The sequence below is a fragment of the Mchenga conophoros genome, linkage group LG8 (genome assembly GCF_057382185.1).
Source record: "Mchenga conophoros isolate Kocher_MC1m ecotype Shallow Benthic linkage group LG8, M_conophoros_male_GT1.1, whole genome shotgun sequence".
NCBI lineage: Eukaryota > Metazoa > Chordata > Actinopteri > Cichliformes > Cichlidae > Mchenga > Mchenga conophoros.
In genome coordinates, this window is record NC_140533.1 from 22,981,844 (window position 1) to 23,001,578 (window position 19,735).

The 19,735-nt window shown below is 39.6% G+C and overlaps 1 protein-coding gene across 1 annotated transcript; it reads left to right on the forward strand.

Annotated features, from left to right (window-relative positions):
- The first annotated feature begins 366 nt into the window (after positions 1–366).
- On the forward strand, positions 367–17,070 carry LOC146568790 (regulator of G protein signaling 9-like). Its single transcript, XM_085285092.1, has 19 exons — positions 367–552; positions 2,153–2,249; positions 3,008–3,058; positions 3,204–3,310; positions 4,648–4,699; positions 4,775–4,833; positions 4,911–4,987; positions 5,073–5,154; positions 7,919–7,981; positions 8,468–8,497; positions 8,590–8,651; positions 9,223–9,336; positions 9,422–9,537; positions 9,657–9,744; positions 10,268–10,406; positions 10,879–10,961; positions 11,229–11,352; positions 13,562–13,965; positions 14,521–17,070. Exons 1-19 carry the CDS (start codon positions 484–486, stop codon positions 14,681–14,683), a joined length of 1,980 nt encoding a protein of 659 aa, XP_085141218.1. The 5' UTR covers positions 367–483; the 3' UTR covers positions 14,684–17,070.
- Positions 17,071–19,735: the final 2,665 nt, after the last annotated feature.

Below are 19,735 nucleotides of genomic sequence, written 5' to 3' on the forward strand. Positions count from 1 at the left end.
GAAGAACAATACAATTTGAAATCTTGACGGAAAATAACTTGGTTTTGTGAAAGTGGTTGTATTTGACCTTCTGTCTTTGCGTTTATAGCATTGATGAGATAAAGAACACTAAATTATTGCCTATACTTAACTAAAACGGCTTCACATTGCAATTACTTAAACCTATTTTAGACAATTCTTTGTTACTCTTATTGGAACTGTCAACTTTTTATTACATGCCTGAAGTGCCACACGGGTAATTTAATCCTAATTCAATTTAAAAATGATAAAATATTGGCACATTAACAGTTTCCGTTTTACCAAGTGAGAGGTTTAGAGGGGGGACATTTGAAGGCAACATCACCATCGATCAGTGTTGCACTTCCCCTCAAGCATCCCCACACGACACACAGGGCTCTCACAGGCGGCAGCAGTGTTGTATGTGTGTGTGTGAGAGAGAGAGAGAGAGAGAGAGAGAGAGAGCGGTGCAAAGCATCACACAACATGACCATCCGAAACGTTCTCCGGGATCATGGACAGAGGTACCGACCACGGATGGCTTGTCTCAAAAAGGTGGGCTGCACAGCTTACATTAGATGATGTAAACCAGAGCACAGGCTTATAGATTATACCTGCTACAGACGCATCATTAGTGACTTGTATAAATTCTCTAACGCAATGCTTGGACTGTATTGGCTTACAGGAACCTCACAAACCCAGGCTGTTGTTGGCATTTGCACTATAATAATCTATAATATTCTCTGGAAATCCCAATGCTTTCATTGAATAGATTTATTAAGGATGGTCATTCCGTTAAGGATTAAAACCCACAGGTACAAGCTTTAGGGAAACCCAATAGCAAAATGCATTTCTTTAATAATATGGACTTTAGTTATTAAGGGTTATTAGAGATGTTATTCATATACTCGTGTTTCAGAATGATGCCAACATACTGTAAATCAGATGTCATGTCAGCTTCCCCCTTACACTCTATATAGCTGTCAGACTGTGTTCTGTTTCAACCTTTTCACTGTGATAAGGTCGTTCTGTTTAATAAGCATTAGGCCTGGATCAGTATCAATACCTCCATCTACACCAACCAGCTGCTGGAAAGAAGTTAATCCAGGCGCTGTGTGAATTGTGTGTGTGTGTGTGTGTGTGTGTGTGTGTGTGTGTGTGTGTGTGTGTGTGTGTGTGTGTGTGTGTGTGTGTGTGTGTGTGAGGCCAGCCAGAGCAGTCCTTCATTCATCATCTCATATTTAAAATTCAGTTGGATGGTCACCAAAGAGAATGTTTTAACATTAGAAAAAATAAATAAATAAATGGAAGGAAATAATCAAGACATGAGCTCCCAGATGTAGCACTCACACAGTGTCCCCCTCTCTCCAGGGGAATGCACACAGAATCCATTTCCTGGAGAACTTTGTGTTTTGGTCAATGAAAGCCCACTTTGGTCCAGCTCAGTCTGGGGCTTATAGCCTCTCCAGGTTGACTTCAAAGCACAAAGCCACTTCAAAAAGACCCAGGAGTCAGCTACAAACACACTCTCTTTCTCTTTCTCTCTCACACATGCATACACACACACACATAAAGTGAATTAATGTACTACAGGATTTCTTCCTCTGCCGTACACACCTAAGTTGTGGGGGAGCTCTGGGATCAGATGGTATGATGGCTGAAAAACTGTTTAGAGGGCAGTGAGTCATCACAAACCTCCCACACAAGCCAAACAAAAGCCATGAGATCAGGGCTTGAAACAATCCCGTCATCTCGCTTCTCACCACTTTCTAATGCAGCATTAAAACTGTAATCCAGTCATTGGACTAAAAAGCTGAACAGTTGTTTGGAGAGAAACAGAAACCGAATCATTCGGCATTTGTCTGATAGGAAGTATTAATTACAAGCTTACACATCAAGCCTTAACATCCCAGGGGGGAAATTTGCCCTTTTTTAATCAGTGAGACACAGTTTAATGCAGCTTTCTCTGCCTTTCATTAAGTAGAAAAGAGGTTAATGGTAATGCTGTGCATGCTCGAGGTTACACTAATGATCATCATCACCGTCATGTGAATTTCACTGATCAAAATTTAGGATTTACAATCAAATCTGCTGCCCCAAAAACCTACACTGTGAGCTCTGATGTGACACCTCCTCACAACCTTTTTTTGAGCAGGCGGAGAAGGTGGTCCTCGAGATGCAGGACCCCACAACGGGAGTGAAGCTACAGCCTCAGAGACTGGTTATCACCACAATACCACATGCTATTACTGGTAAAGTGGACACAAACACTCTCACATACACTACAGTGGCTTGATTTTTATCCCGTTGAGTGACTGTACCTGCACAACCTCGCCAGAGGATACCACGGTGTTGGAGCTACAGATTTCATCTCCATGACAACCCCATGGTCTCAGAGACAGAGAGAGGGAAGAAGTAGGAGGTGAAGGAGGAGGATGATGATTGAGCAGGCGAGAGGAAACAAACATGTAGCGCCCGAAGCAAGAGGAATGCAGGCAGTAGGTGGTGGAGGAGGAGAAGAGAGGGAACCTAGACTTCTACGTCACCTGCAAGCTTTGAATGCCCACAGCTGAATGAATGAAAACATACCAAAGGCTTCTTCTCTGCTGCTCTCTCCACTTCCCTCTCTCACTTTCTTTGCTGTTTTGTTTTCTCTCCATCTCTGATTCCTTTGCTTTTCCTGTTTCCTTTTCCTCCCCCTTTCCCCCTTTCTTTCATCTCACAAGCTTTCCTTTCCTTTCCTTTCTTAGTTTCTTTCTTCCTCTTGTTTCTTTCCTTTGCCTTTCTGTCATTTTCTCTCTTCTTCACTTGTCATCCTTCTCCTCCTCCCTTTTCTCCTTCCATGTCTCTCTTTGACATTAGCTTTCTGGCATTTACAGGCATGCACTGATGGACATAAACAACATACAGTATATTTAAAGTTGTTTGCTGTTCAAGCTGCCCTTTTGACTAGTGTTGTTTATTTCCATAGATTCTTTGTTACTTCTGACCTTGAGTCCTTTTTCCTCAGGTGAAGACATAGTTGTGTGGTTAGCAGACAGATTCCAAATCGATGCACAAGGTGAGAGATCAGGCAGCTGATGCCATCCCAGTTCAAAGTGTGTGTTTTGATAAAAAGAAGACAGTTTTAGGATGTTATCATGTTAGCTGACAGTGAAAATTGGTGATAGAACCTCATTTATAGCAAATCTGTCTTTTTTATTCAGAGGCGAGGAGTTTTGGCTCCATGCTGGTGGCGTTAGGATACATCTACCCTATACAAGACCACAAGCGTTTAGTGGTCAAACCAGATGCATCCCTGTATCGCTTCCAGGTAAACACACCACATTTTAAAGCTTAGCCAAAATCTCAGCTGCAGCAAAGCCAAACGATCTTCCAAAACAGTATTTCTGGTTATGGGAAGATTTAGTTTTCATTGCTGCACACTGAACAGTGTTTTTGCATGTTGTTAAAATGTAAAAAAAGGGATGCACATAGTCATGCAGAAACACACATAGTGTGCACTCCTGTTCCTGCTATCTAGTGACTCCACAACTCATGCAAAAAATGCAGTGTAAACTGAAATGCTTGCAAAGGTCATTTAAGTGTGACTGTTGTTTACCTACAAGAAAACAGAAAACAACAGAGCAGTTGCTAATTTATTAGGTGCAGAGCCTAAAAGATTGTGATAAAAACACATCAGTACATCAAATTCATTTGATGTAAAGGCTAGAAAGTTGCTGTGTCTCTTAGCCTGAGCACATAGCAACTTCTAAGAATAATTATGTCGGTATATCATGTAAGTTCAAAATAAAAATGCAGAGCCATGGAAGGTTAAAAAAAAAGGTTGATCGAGCCTTGTGAAGTAAAATCATGCACTTCCTGGAAGTTTTTCCATCCAAAAATGTAAAAATGTGAGAAACCTTTATTTTCAAAAATGTGTAAAAATTAAATGTAAAATTCCTTCAGTTTAAAACAGTGCTGCATTTTTTTCAGTGCAGAATAATGTTTTTTTTTAAATACTTTTTTTCTTCTTCAAAAAAAAGACAGAAAGGCCCTACACTGAAATAAAACAAACATCTTTGTAAAAACATTCACCATTTTTAAAATAAAGGAATTTTCCATATTACTTTTTATGGATGTTTTTCACTATGCATTGCATTTTTACAATACATAGAAATGCCCGTACATTTTGGTAAAAATTAGAATTTACTGTCAGAAAATTTTGGGGATATTTTTAGTTTTTTGAGAGATTTTTTTCAGTGTGATATACATATTTAATTCTGCATTCAGTCATTATTTTTAATATATTAACAGATTCATTTTATCAACATTATTGACCATGGTAATTTCCCATTGGTAAATTGGTTCCAGAAAGCGGCATGTGCCAGATTTTCTGTAATGGGTTTAGCATCTCTGCTGTAACATGCAATGATTAGATAATAAAAGAGTTTACCATTACAAGACACAAAAACCACTAAAGCGAGGTAAAACCAATTTCCGTCGTATTTATTTTATGATGTGAAACCCCAAATTAGTCTGGCTTTAGTTTCCTGAATGACTGCAAATTGAAAGCAACCAACAAAAAACACCCTTAAATCTGCAAGAAATGAATCCCACTCACAAAAACGCTTACTGCTAATCATCATCTCTGCCCTTCATTGTTTCCAGACACCATATTTCTGGCCCACACAGCAGTGGCCTGTTGAGGATACAGATTATGGTGAGTGTATCTGAATGCATCCTGTTACTAAGAATCACTTACCGTTAACATCCATCTATGTTTTTGTTACTGAAGCAATCTACCTGGCAAAGAGAAACATACGTAAGAAAGGAATCTTGGAGCTGCACGAGCAGGTGAGAATTGGACACGAATCCCACGGCGATTAATTTTCTCTATTGGCATTTACTGAGGTGTTGTTTTATGTCCTCAGGAGCAGTACAACCATCTTCACAAGTGGATGAATCATAAATGGGATTTTATAGTGATGCAAGCTAAAGAGCAGTATAGGTGGGTGTGCAGGAAGCTCAGTGATGTCGGGAAGCGTTAAGGGTAACAATGTGTTATGACTCTCTGTGTTTGGGTTGGGTTTTAGAGCTGCGAAGGAGAGAAAGAAACCGGACCGTGTGGTGTTTGACTGTCAGGAAAGAGCCTACTGGGTGGTTCATAGACCTCCGGTGAGAACACACACATGCATGTTTCTATCACTACAGAAGACGTTTGTGAATTTATATTTGAAGACTTAGACTAGCCGTCACTCAACCAAGTCCTTTATGATTTGCGTGAATGAGAATGGCTTTTTGCCACCAAAAGGAGCTGGGCCTCACTATGTGATTATATAAACACATTTATGTCCCCACAACATGAGATAATATAAGCATACATGCACAGATATAGTTATCAAGCCTGAACAGTAAACAGCAGATATTGGTACATTGCAGGTAAACAGAGAAGTAAGAAAGTAAATTGCACCACACTGCAGTACTTCCCAAGGTATCTCATTATCTCTACCCATGATGTCTCATTACCACTGCATGTCCAGTCAGAGGAAAAGGGCACAACTGATTAATATTTCACACTGCATGGGAGAAAGTGGTACAGTGGTTTGCACCTTGTGCACATCGAGCTTCTTGTGCTGTGATGCTGGATTACAGCTAGAACAGTTACCAAAGACAGTGACAGCTCCCAACCAAAGACCCATGTGTTTCCCATGAGTTAATTGGTTTGCAGTCATTTGATTAGGTGCAAAGATGTTTGAGGATATTCTCACTTCAGAAACTGCTGATCTACTGGGATTTTCCTGCACAAACATCTCTCATATTGCAGAAATATGTCTTTCTAAAGTTTTGGTTGCATAATATATGTCACCATAAACTATATGGTCACATCATATAAAGTAGGGCCATAATAAAAACACAGTTAAGTGCATAATGTTAAACAGTTGTGCTTTTCATTGTTTATGACTTCAGCCTTTAGGAAGAATATTGTGTTGACTACTGGTGACCTTTTCAGTAATGTAGCACGTTGTAGCCTGTGCTCTGTGACTTGTGTTGTGTCCTTTCAGAAGTGAGGTACACTATATTGCCAAAAGTATTTGCTTGTCTTCATTCACATGCGTATGAACTTGAGTGACATCCCAATCTTAAGCCACAGGGTTTATTATGATGTCGGCTCATCCTCTGAAGCTATAACTATTTCAACTCTTCTTGGAAGGTTTTCTATGAGTGTGTCTATGGGAACCTTTGGCCATTCTTCCAGAATCCCATTTGTGAGGTCAGACACTGATGTTGGATCAGAAGGCCTAGCTCCTGGTCTCTGCTCCAAAGGTGTTCTTTTGGATTAGGACTCTGCAGGCCAGTCAAGTTCTTCCACACCAGAATTGCTCTTTAATGTCTTTATGGATCTTGCTTTGTGCCCTGGTGCACAGTCATGTTGGAACAGGAAGGGACTATTGCCATGCTTGAGAGCATGAAATTGTCCAGAATTGTCTTGGTATGCTGAAGCATTAACAGTTCCTTTCACTGGAACTACTTATCCATTGTATTGCCAGACAGAGAAGCATGATTCATCATTTCAGAGAGCACGTCTAGGTTGGGCATGCTTCACACCACTGCATATGACGCTTTTCTATTGTACTTGGTAACGTAAGGCTTGAATGCAGCTTCTCAGCATTGGAAATCCATTCCATGAATCTCTCTACATGCTGTTCTTGAGCATATCTGAAGGCACACGTGAAGTTTGGAGGTCTGTAGTGCTCAACTCTGCAGAAAGTTCATGACCTCTGTACACTATGCACCTCAGTATCTGCTGACCCCACTCTGCCTACTCATGCCTTGACTTGTTGTACAGGTGGCATCCTACCACAGTACCACGCTGGAATTCACTGAGTTCCTAAGATCTGTGAGTGTTTGCAGAAGCAGTCTACACGCCAGGTGCTTGATTTTATGTCTGTGGCCACAGAAGTGATTGGAACACCTGAAATTAAATAATTTGGATGGGTGAGTGAATCCTTTGGCAATATAGTGTATGCACAGAAGACTTTGACCTAACGAGGGTCACTGGCACTGGCACTAATTTGTGTCTCATGGCACATGAGTTATCGCTGCAAGGGTGCTCTGTTGTCAATCCCTCAGTTGAGATTTCCATATGCATGCTGTAAAATAAAGCAATAAAGCATATTAATCAGCTACCAACATTAAAAGCTGATAGGTCAAGTTCTGCCGGGAATTTTGAGGTACAACTACAACTAACCCATCCGAAGTTCTTAAATCCCAGTTCGATCAAACGTCCTGCTGTCAGACACAAAAGGGGCTCCTGTGTCTGCTGACACAGTATTAGACAGGAAGTTTAAATGCTGTGGCCGATTGATACTTACAAAATCAGAGTATTAACTGCTTTGCATTTGTTGGTTTGTGTATTTTAAAGCTTTTCAGACAAAAAGGATAGATATTTCTTCCGTCTTCCAGCCTTCAAGCATTTCATTCCTTCTAAATACTAAATCAGATATGCACACTCTTAATTTAAGATGCACAATTTAAAAAGGAAGAAACTTTTGACCTTTTCTAAAAAAAAAATCAGTATTCAATAAAAGCAGAAACAGATGTTTCATGTTGAAAAATAAATATAATGACACCTTGATGTAAATAACATATGCTGTCCTTAAAACTTCATCTTACAGGTTCAGATTGATCGTAATGACTGCTAAATGTGATTTAAAGTTAATGCATTTTAAAGCCCCCCGTGGGAAACAAATAAAGTACTTGAAGATGTATTCATAATGACCAAGAGTGAATTTGGTGATTGGCCTCTTCTTGTTTGAGATGGCCATGAGAAGTACGACACATTATCCGCTGATGATTAGCATTATAAAACAGCCATCTGTTTAATTAATTAGTCCTTTGGTAAACACTGTGTAATTCTCTTTTGTTGATGTGTATGTAGCCAGGGACTGTGAGTGCCATGGACTATGGACTGGAAAGACTAATAGATCCAAATGCACACGAGGTAACAGGTGAGTCTCTGCCTGACCCGCATGAACATAATTCCTTTCAATCAGCTTATATCCCATAAGAAGCTTTAATGCATTAATGCAGGTACAGTAAATGATATGTATGCTGTTTTCTTTTATTAAAATTAAGGCCTTCTCTTTTCCTTTCTTCTTCTCTGCAGGCATTTCCTACGGCTATGTTTTCAAATCCCAGACTTTTAGGCTGGTTGTGAACACATCTGCACACACTCACATCACCTCATGAATGCACTTGCTATAATACTTGCTAACAAAAAAAAAGTACCTGAATCTCAGCTCAGGTTGTGAAATGATGTTGAAGGTTAGTGTTCACAAGTGTTCATCATGAGTCCAACAATGATAAAGAAGTGATGTATAAAACAGTGCTTTTTTCTGTGCAGAAATACATACAGTGTCCTAACTGTGAAGTCATAAAGTATATGGCTTATTATCTGTACTCATACTTTTAATACATTTTTCCTCAGGCAAAAACACCCGATGACTACGAGAGGATCGTAAGTTTTTTTCTACTCACTTGTTGGATGTTTTATTGATCACGTATAGTGGCAGCTCTGTGTTATTCTGGCTGTCATTTCTCTCCCTGTAGATGATTTTCATCCAGCAGTCCATCATGCGTCCCAGAGTGAAATCATCAGTGTCCATTGGCGCGTAAGACAGTCCCTCATATAAGAAGCTCGCTACTATCTGTAGCAAACCAGTACCCCTCCTATACCCTGGCTGCTCCATTAGCTGTATGCCTTAAAGTAACACACGCACATTAGTTTCAGCATAACCCCACTGAGTGATCTGTAAAGGTCAGACAGGTTAAAGCTGATGAGAAAGTGGGACCGTTGTGGAGGGCTGCTTAAGCTTATTGGTGGAGCCCTCCACAACAGTCTCAGTTTCTCAGTAAAAAAAAGAAAAATACTGGCCCTGATTATATGATAAGTAGCTAGCTCAGTGGCTAGCTAGTAGAAAGTTCACTTGAATCTTTGACATATTTCCCACGTGTCTTTCCAGCAAATAAAAAGAAAATGAGAATCTTCACAGTAGACAAACATGTATTGTCAAGTGTATTTGCTGTTCTCTGACTGATGAGGGATTAGATAATGTGAGTTATGCCTCCTGTAGGCTTGGCTGCACTTGCTTTACTGTTTCTGTGTGGCTGCATCATTAATGGTTAAAGACGTTATTTTCCTTCAGTGTGGTCGATGGTGACGTGTTTTTCCCTCCACTGCAGGTTGGTGAAATACTGCGCCACTTATAAAGGCCACGACCCTTTTCTGTCCAAGTGTCTTCCCAGCAACCCCTGGCTCACTGATGACGTCACATACTGGGCTTTGAATATGCCCAAGTGCGTAAGATGATTATACTTATAGAAATCACTGATTTTGGACAATAATTAAGAATATTTTGTTTTTGTTATCTGTGCGGCACAGTGTGGAAATACCCACTAAAATGCGTGTGGAGAGGTGGACGTTCAGCTTTGGAGAGCTCCTTTCAGACCCTCGAGGACGAGATGACTTCAGACTGTTCCTAAAGAAAGAGTTCAGCGGTATGATAGTCTGATGCAATTTAAAGTCACTGTTGGTCCTGATGTTAAGCTTTCCTTCAGTAGAAGGGGTTAGGAATAATCTGAGTTTATATCTGGTTATTTTCTCTAAACCTACTCAGGTGAGAACTTGGCATTCTGGGAAGGTTGTGAGGATCTGAAGTGGGGCACTGCTGCGACAATGAAAGAGAAAGCAGAGCAGATCTACAAGTAAGAACTTCTTGAAGAATATATTAGTCTTCTGGTAAATATTGAAGACAGTGGAGAAGAAAGTATTATTTGATTTAAAAATCGCCAACTATGTTTACTGACAGTGATTTATGACTCTTTAATAGTTATATTTATTAGTTTAATAGTGACACAAATACATGTTGGACATTCAGTGTTTTTAATTTTTATTTTTAACATTAAATTCACTCAATTATTTTTAATTAATAAAGATTAAAGATTAAAACTTAAAATAAAACTGAGAATTAATACAAATTTTGGTTGCCATCATCCAGAAATAATACGCCTTAGATTAATTACAGTTTAAATCTAAACTTTGCATGTAGTGAACTTTACCTGCAAGTATAGTGTTACTTTAACTGATGATTAAATGATGAAAACAATGCAGTGGATATTTTTTTCTCACATCTTTACTGAAGAAGAAGTTTTTATCTGGCTTTTGAGGTTTTTCCATGTAAGTGTCAAAGCATTTCCTCTTCATTCCTCCCACTTTCATTGATCTCAGGACTTTCCTGGCACGCGGTGCTCCACGATGGATCAACATCGATGGAAAGACGATGGAAATCACAGTGAAAGGTCTGAAACACCCACACAGATACGTCCTGGATGCAGCCCAGACTCACATCTACATGCTCATGAAGAAGGTCAGTAAACATGTCAGTAGGTGTGATCAGTGCAGAGACTGCATAAATTAAAACACCTTTTTGGATTTTGGTTTGAGCTGACTGTGGAGCTGATGGCGCTATGCATGCCCATGCTATAGCAACGTGTGTAATTTGCTCTAAATGGGAGCATGATTTGAAACTAAACATCACAAAGTATCAGATTAGACTTTTATTGAGACTATAAACTCACAAAAAAATGTTAACTGGTGTCATAAATGATTAAGTAGCAGGATAATGTTCTCATTGACCTTTATACAATATGAACTTTGTGACCAGATGAGGTGCCCCCTGCTGGCCACTGTCAAGAAAGGAAGTTTAAGGCACTTCTGCATTGGCTTCACTTTTCAGACCTGGATGTCTATGGTTAAATCACAAGGGAACGGTGGGGTTGTATCTGTACCTGTAAGAGACCAACTCACTGGACCAACTGATAGCATTTTGCATTTTGCAGGACTCATATGGCCGATACCTAAAATCTCCAGTGTTTAAGGAAACAACGAAGAAGGCCGTATGTCCCGAGGAACACAAGTTCAGGTAAGAGGCACTTTTTGCATTGAATTTGTGGAGCTTTTCTCAGACATTGTTGGAAGATTTATTTGAAGCTTTTAGTTTGACTAACAGAAAATACGTCTTAGTCACAGCAAAGAGGAATGTTGCAGTCTAAACAACCCTAACAAATATATAACATAAACCTCAAATTTTCTCTTCTCTCCTCCGTACTCTTAAAGACAATCCTGAATTTTCAACTTTCAACTCTTACCTTGTTCCTGTTTCTTTTCCCCTCCCCATACATCATCCCAGTGACTCCCAGTTGGAGCAAAATGCAAGAAACAGACGGCCCAGTCTCAGTCCCATCATCATCCGGCAACAGGAGCAGGAGCAAAAGGCCAAGATGGCCGCCAGTGCCCCTGTTGACATCACACAGGTCATGAGCAAACTCAGCCAACAGGGCAAAGAGGCGCCTCCTCGTCGCACCTCAGTTAAAAATGACTAATTTTATTTGTCTAATTGCTATAGTAGTTACATATAATACATGTAATACATTATATGTTTAGACAGGATATAATGTTATATAATAAATTAGAAAACATCTATAATATGTTGCTATTAGACCTTTCAGTGAAGAGTCATAGACCAGAGCCCAGCTAATTTATCAGCGTGCTGATATATCTGCTGAAATTAGCTGTTTGCTGATCTATTGGTATCCATATTGGTCATGACTGATAAATAACATTTTTAAAATTTAAAGAATTGAAGTTGTTGTGCCTCATAACAACTTTAATCATGTTTGTGCATTGATGCTGCATAGGTAGATTTTAGGATATGTGTCAAAATATTCGATTTTCAAATCAACACATATCGGTCTTAAAAATCGTATATCGATCAGGCTCTATGTAAACATACTTTATATTTCTGTGTGAGTCACATGTTTGACGTCTTTGGAAATGCATGTTTCAAAATCTGAACCAACCTTTTTTTGCAACTCATGTTAATAAATTACTACAAGAAGAAGACAAATAGCCATCTATTGTCATCGCTGACATTTACGTCCATGTAAGCTGTAAGTGTTGTCTGCTTTTTTGTTTGTCATGATACATTTACTGTGCTGTCCATCTCTGTGCATTCACTGTTGTTTAGTATGTTTTGAGTTGTCTTTGTTATCAGTCATAAGGTAATAAAACATTCATAAAACCACCTCATACTTATGTGTTTGGACTTAAGCCGTCATTTATTCACCGTTTTCATTTTTCCATTTAATTCGATTGTAGCGCAATGCATTCAAATTCCTTCCTTCCTTCCTTCCTTCCTTCCTTCCTTCCTTCCTTCCTTCCTTCCTTCCTTCCATTGTTTCTTTCTTTCAAAACCTGCTTTTTTGTGATGCGAAAGTGCAACGTTAAGACCAACATAAGTTTGCAAATTTACTTAACCATTTGCACTTGTTGTAAACATACGCTTGTTTCTACAGCTTGATCATTGAGATGATATTAAAATGCATATTAACTTATTAAAACAGCATTTTTCCACCATAGAGTGAGGTATGGTTCTCCACCTATCAAAACTGATGAGCATTGCCGTTATATTTTATAGCTTACATTTCCCTTTGCTAAAAAGCAGAGTTAAACAATAGGAAACTGAAGCTAAGGGCAAAACAAGTTAAAAGGAGTGTACTACAAATTTATTTGGCAAGAAAAAAATTCTGGATTTAGCTAATAAAACAGAAACAATGCCTGTGATGCTTAGGTTGGATATCCATTTAAAGTAAAATTAAAATGCTGCAGGCAACAAGCAACAGTGAGAGCTAGAATCAAAAATCTCCTGGGCTACTGCCGACCCTGTGATAGCTCGTAAGAATATTCTGGAAATTTTTTATCAGTATTGCAAAAGCAGATTTATGTGCCTCAGGCAAGGCACCTGCAAACAATTGTGCAGAATGGGGAGAACATATTTTAAAATGCTTTGAAGTCGACAGACAAGAAACGGCATCATAGGCAAATGGGATAACACATTATGAAGATCTCGGGTAATCATCGCAGCACTGTGGGGTTTTGAGACCAACACTGATATCATGGGTTGATGATAAAAGTGATGACTGTTATCGTCATCACTTAAAACAAAAAAGTTGTTATTGTTTTTCCATCTGGAGCAGGACTCACTGTTATGACATCATAGGCACTGAGGCATTTGTCCCAGGGGTATGTCAGCCTGAGGACAAAAAACAGCTGGAAAATCAGGATACGCTATCAAAGCCCATTTTCCCTACTCAGTTACAGATGTTATGTTTTTTAAAGTGCTGTGCTCTCTGAGATGAAAGTGTGGTGCTCTAATGTGAGCTTTAATATCATGAATCAGCAAAGCTGAATGCTGGTCAGACCTTTCTTTACTTTGAGCGGACAGTGAGATTGTCTTGGAGGCTAAATATTAATTTCCTGTGGTTACAGAAAGTGAGAGGGCTCTATATTGTTATAATGAAGTTGATGTTATGAAACCTTTTGCGTGTTATGTCTCTTGTTAGGTCTGTAAACAGAATAGTGATGTATTCAGGGAACCATCTGCTAAAAAAATTCCAAACACAGACATGTATTTATCTGTCTGGATGCCCTCTGACTTGTGTCTCTTGCCCTTTGACCTCACAGCTGTGCCGCTTTACCACTCCTGTGCCCCACCTCGCTGTCTATTCTGGCATGACTGACCCCCCCTCCGCCAACGCCTCGCCCTCTCTTCCCTTTTTGGCCCACACCCCAGCCTGTCCGTCCCCCATCAGCGTGGCCTTAGACAGCACCTCTGCCTCTGAGCGGCGAGCGGAAGCCAGTGAGGGGGAAAGTGAAGGGAACCCTGAGGCCCGAGCATCTGCAGGAGGGAACGTGTCCAAGTCTCGCATGGCTCTATCCCTGCGTCGTCTACTCAAGCGTGGCTGCACTCCCTCCTCTATGTTTGCCAGCTTGTCACCTAAATGTAATCCAGCTGCCGGGACAAGCAGCCGCATACAGCCAATCAGCCCAGATGAACCTAGTCAGGCTCCGCCCAGACGGATCGGCAAGTACGTGACAGTCATGCAGGACTTTTACTTTGAAAGACATATGTTTTCCATCATTTTCGCTCCAATCCAGGAGTCTTATTTTACTTTAAATTTAGGTGGAAGCGCTGAAACAAGAAGTGAAATAGTTGTAGAACAGGCCTGAGGAAGAGGCTGTTATCTGTAACTTGGACACTAGGACTATTTGTTAATTGCAAGAAAGGAAAAAGAAATTCAATTTTTAATACAATTATTTATTTTTGTTTTTATTGCAAAAATTCATACATATGCAATATTGGAGCTACAGTTCCTACAAAACCAATATGATGGGAACATCTTTGCATAAAAGCTGGAAGTCAAAACTGTCATCTCATATTCAGTTATTTATTTAACTGACACAGCACATGTAAATATTGTTATATTACATACAGTGTATGTATTTTAGTCATGCCTGTGTATGCAGACTTTGTATCTAGTTGGGCTACTAAGGTACACAAAGTAAAAGTTTATGTTGCTAACGTGACAAATAATATCAGATCAGCCCCTGATGACCTCGTCTTTTTCTGAAACATTTCTCAGCTTTTTTCAGATCAAAGTGGATATTCCTCCCGAGTGCCGCATCTACCCCATTGAGTCTGAGGATGAAGATGAGGAGAACAGAGCTGTCTCTCGGGAAAGAGTGGGAACCAAAGAGATCATCTGCCCTTGGGAGAGCCTCACTCCACAGAATGGGACAGGCTAATACACTGGAATTACACAGGTATAAAATGGTGGGACCAGACCATAATGTATAACATAAATTCAATCAACAAGAGGACAGACTGACAGTACTCTTTCTGGGATACTCTAAAAATGGCTGTCTAGAGTGGACCAAACATTAACTTGCTGAACCTGCCTGCCTGTTGGCTTGAAATGCCCCATTGTCACACATGTTGCAGCATAATCCTAACTTCACTGTCCATGCTCAGAACTTTCAAAACATTTTGTTTTCAACAATATGGCTCAGTACAAAGAGTTTATGCAGGCGTAGTTATGTCCATATATAGTGAATAATGGTCTGAAGAGTGTTTTAAAGCCTTCTTTATGCTAGCGTCACATCAAGAAAAGCAAAACTTGCAACCTTGTTGTCACTGAAAGACCGAGACCACATCTTACAGTCAGGTTTCACCTTCAAACCAACTTTGGTACATCAAGTCAATGATTAAACAGCAACATGATGGGTCAGACTGTTGTCTATCTGCTATCTGTGACTGAATAAGTTTAATGACAGCAAAAAAGCTGTTTGTGATGATATGGTAATTAACTCTGATAAACTGGCAAAAATTGTAACTGTTGCCCTCTGTTGGAAATTTGTTGCCATCTGCATAAACAGAAACTCGCATTAATCAGAAATTCACATTTACTACATACATTCTGACTCCACCCAGAACCTCATAGATTTGAAACCGAAATTCTTCAACAAAAAGTCCCGTATTTGCAGCAGAGCGGTTATTTAACTGCAAAATAACACTGTTGCTTGGCAACCTTCCTTTTTGTATAGGAATATTGTCCTGAGAATGAAATCTTTCAGTTTAATATGTTTTGTGATTTGCGTGTTCACTACAGAGGACATAAATAAATGAGTTGAGTCTCAGGAGGAAATGACCAGAATAGATCTGGCAATGAGTTTGTTCAAGTCCACAGAGAACTTGTGCTCATTGACTCAGACGTACTCGGATTGACTGCAGTGTGTTACAAATCTGTCTGAGAGTGATTGCAATCAGTCCGAGTTGGACCGTGATTGTTTGGAGACAGGTTGCCTCCCATCAGGTGACCTGTGCAGCTGTCTTGCAATTCCCAGTAGCCTCCCACAGGCTGAAAGTGTTACACACTCAGCCTCTGGGTAACCAGGTGCAATCAGTTACTAAATGTGAAAAAAAATCATTGTGCAATCACAGATTTTTTTTAGCAGCAAGGAGGTTGTCATCCTATTTTATACTCAAGTATGACTGAGCCATTACACATTCGGGAAAATAACGAAACCTATAAAAAAGTAAAAGGAAATCCTTAGTATTTGTTATATATTTGCATAGAAAACACTGTGGATACAAAATACGAGTCCAAGCCAACAGGCAGAAAATGTCTTAACACTTAAAATCTAGATTTTGCTGGAGTATTCCTTTAACTACAGCCTTATATTCACCAACCCTTACTAATGTGAGCACCAGCTGAGCCCTGTATTTAGGATAGAGGTGTAGTTTTGGCAGAGGCTGCTCCACATGGAGAACAGGGTGAGCGCTTTCAAAACATGAGCCGTAGCTTTCATACCCAAGCCTCATTCTGTACCTGCTGATGAACTGTAGCCCAACAGCAGCCTTATCCGCCTCCACACACTGGAGATATTTTGCTATGTTTGGTTTGTTGTTGGAAGTTTTTACTAAGCAGGCATCTACACATACTTCCTTAGAGCCAAGTGGACGGGAAAACAAAACAGCACGAATAAAAAGAGATAAACTGAAGTATTTTTGTGATTGCCAAGGACCATAAGTACCACCGGTAGTTCTCAAGAAGTACATGTTTACATCCTAGAGTGTGATAATCCAAAGCAGACATCTGTAGACTCTGCTTCCACACATGCCTGCTAACTGATAATGTACCTATATATCTATTAAAGTCGAGATGTGTTCTTGTGATGCGAAATAGACTTAGATGCCTGAACCCTAGTTTACTTACCTCTTACGCACATGTGAAATGACCAAATAGATGCGTTTCAGGTCAAATGAGAGCACATGAGCAGCTTGTCTACATGCTACTATTTTTGCTGATCTACTCCTGTGAGACGTACGCTCTTCATGCATGAAGGGTTACTTTAAAGGGAGTCGGTCAGTAGTTTTTGTATTTGACTCCACTGCTGTTTTGTACACTTTGTGTAGCTGTTGTGTACTGTACACTACTCTGAGTGAGGTGTTGATATTTTTCCCCTCACTCACAAGTCTCTCCTGTATGAGGGACAACATGGACTTACTGTCTGAATGTATTATCTTTATCATGTTTACAGATGCAAGAATGTGAAAAAGACCTTAAATTTGTTGTATTTGATATGTACATTCCATGGCTTGTGTCAAGTGCCTCAATAAAAGATTGTCTTTGCAAAAAGGTTCACCTGAAATCTGGGTGGACTGGCCTTTTAAACTATTTTTAATGCAACTTTCAGAATTTTATTTTTTTATTGTAGTATGCAAATAAAAAAATTGAAATCAGGGGGCTAATATGATAAAATAGCACAAAATTTCATCACCTCCCAGCATGAAGGTTCTGGATGTGAATCCACCACCTGTGTGGGTTCACACTGGCATTTTCCCACAGTCCAAAACATGCAGTTATTGGGGTTGGGTTAATCGGTAACTCTAAATTGCCCATAGGTGTGAATGTGAGTGTGAATGATTGTCTTTCTGGTTGCCCCCCAGCCCCCCATGACCCTGAAAAGGATGAGCGTAAGAAAACTAACTTCAATAGATGCCTCACTCATGTTTAAAACTTCTAAATCTGCACAAAAAAGCACAAGAAAAAAAGCACCATTCTTAAAACAAGTGGTTCTTAATCTGTATGCTGCAGAGCACTTGTAGGTGGGGCTTGGACAATCATGGGAAAACATCAAGTTAAAATAAGCTGAAGAAATGTTGTTACAAAAAATAAACAAGAATCTTCTATTGCAATTATACCAACCCTTATTTTACTTTATATGGTCTTTTCAAAGATGGGGACAAAGTCTGCAACCACTCACACTCAGTTGTCATTTTTGGTGCATCAAGATGCTGATAAAATGGCAATAAGATGGAAGCAGTCTTCTAACAGTTGTCAAGTTGTCAATTACATGCAAGCAGTTTGCGATAATATGGAGATTTACTGTGATAAAATTGTTGCACATGTAGTGACATAGTTGTGGCAGGACAGCAATTTAATTGCAAAATGACATTGCTTTTATATAAGAATATAACCAGATTACAACCAGTTGAGTAAAAACAGCACAGACTGTCATCGGCCTATCTGCATTTATAAATTAGATGGCAATTACTTGCAGTCAGTGTGAGTCAGACTGTGACTGAGAAAACAGGTTGCCTCCCACAATGAAACCTTTGCAATGTAAAATAGTTGCTCAGAGTGTGAGGGTGTTGCATGCTCGATCTTGATAAGTTGGTTGCTGCATCTGCATGCAATTGGTTTCTTACAGCACAAAAATCAATCACTATACCACCGCAAGGTTGTTGTTCTATTTTCATTCTAGTGTGACAGAGCTGTTTCAGTTGATTTGCAGCTGGACTTTAGTCAACATTAAATTGAAGCCACTGACTTTACTTTTACTGTGTTCATTTACTATTAAGGGAAATACGTATGAACAAAGGCATGCCTTAAACATGCTAAAAGGTATTTTCTTGTTCCACTAAACAAATCGTTTGTTCTAGTGGTAATGAAAATAATCAGAAATCAACAGTTCCTGCAGAGTATGGTGGAAGATTTAAAGATGTCCACCTATTTGTGTTGTCAATATGTTCATGTATGCTTAAAAAAGTGATTTGTTTTTGTATAACATATTTTTTTTTTACTCTTTTGATATTAAAGGTTGCCAATTGCTGACCTAAACAAACAGTTTGCAGACATTAACCAAAAGCGCCTTAAACTACTCATAAGAACCCCTGCTCTCTAAAACAAAGTACATTACAGTTTTTTCTGATGGCTTATGCACATTTTTTGTAACTATTGGCTGTTTTTGCAAAACTCTACACACAACTAAGAAAACCCTTCACCAAATCAGCAAAACATTGTAGTTGTCTTGCAAAAGCTAATAAACCTTGCATAACTCTCCAAACCTTCGTAAAAATGGTATTTTTATATCAAACAGTTAACACAAGCCATCACATTAATAAGCACACAATGCACCAACTACACACTGATGGCATGAATAAAAACCACATCTGGCTTTTGCTTTTCTGTGCACAAGGTAGGCCATGTCAGTTTGAGGTCATACTTTTGTCATAGGTCCGTAAACACAGAGGGATCCAAACCTCAAGTACTGGTGTTTAGTCACACACATCAAAACAAACACAAGTGTTTATTTCCAAGTCAAAACAAAATAGTAATTTCAGTGAGGAAAAAAAGAAATCAGTCTACATTGTGTCGTCTCTGTGGATCTGGCCACAAAATTTCATCTACATCACATGCAATGTCCTCTAGTCCAAGGCACCGGAGAAATTATCTTTTGGAATGGTGTATCCAGGCCTGACATGATGCCTAGTCAATATCCCCACATGCCTCCTCCATTGCCTGTAAAAGGGCTATGCGTTGATGGGGATGACGGTCATAGACCTTTCAGCGCCAGGCAGAGAAGAACTCTTCAGTTGGATTCAAGAATGGAGAGTATGGGGGGAGGTTGAGTACAGTGAAGAGTGGGTGATCTGTAAACCAGTTGCGGACCAAAGCAGCCCTATGGAAACTAACACTGTCCCATATGATGATGTATCTGGTCTGCTCTGGTCTCTGAACATTAGTGAGCATGTCATGTAAGGCGTCCAGGAATGTAATAATGTGTGCAGTGTTATATGGGCCCAGGGTTGCATGATGGTGAACAACACCATTTTGACTTATAGCTGCACACATAGTTAATGCTCCTGCCACGTCTTCTCGTCAAAAGGTACTCTGTAGATTTGTTTCATTCGGATTTTGTTGCGGGCAAGTACATGACCCAATACAGAAATGCTCACATTTTGTATGTTTTGCCCCCAGCATCTGGTCGTCTAGCAATTCTGTAAAGGAACAA

Coding starts and splice junctions, on each gene's coding strand:
- LOC146568790 (XM_085285092.1), top strand. CDS start 484: ATGACCATCCGAAACGTTCTCCGGGATCATGGACAGAGGTACCGACCA. Junction 553..2,152: donor GGATGGCTTGTCTCAAAAAG/GTGGGCTGCACA, acceptor TTTTTTGAGCAG/GCGGAGAAGGTGGTCCTCGA. Junction 3,311..4,647: donor CATCCCTGTATCGCTTCCAG/GTAAACACACCA, acceptor CATTGTTTCCAG/ACACCATATTTCTGGCCCAC.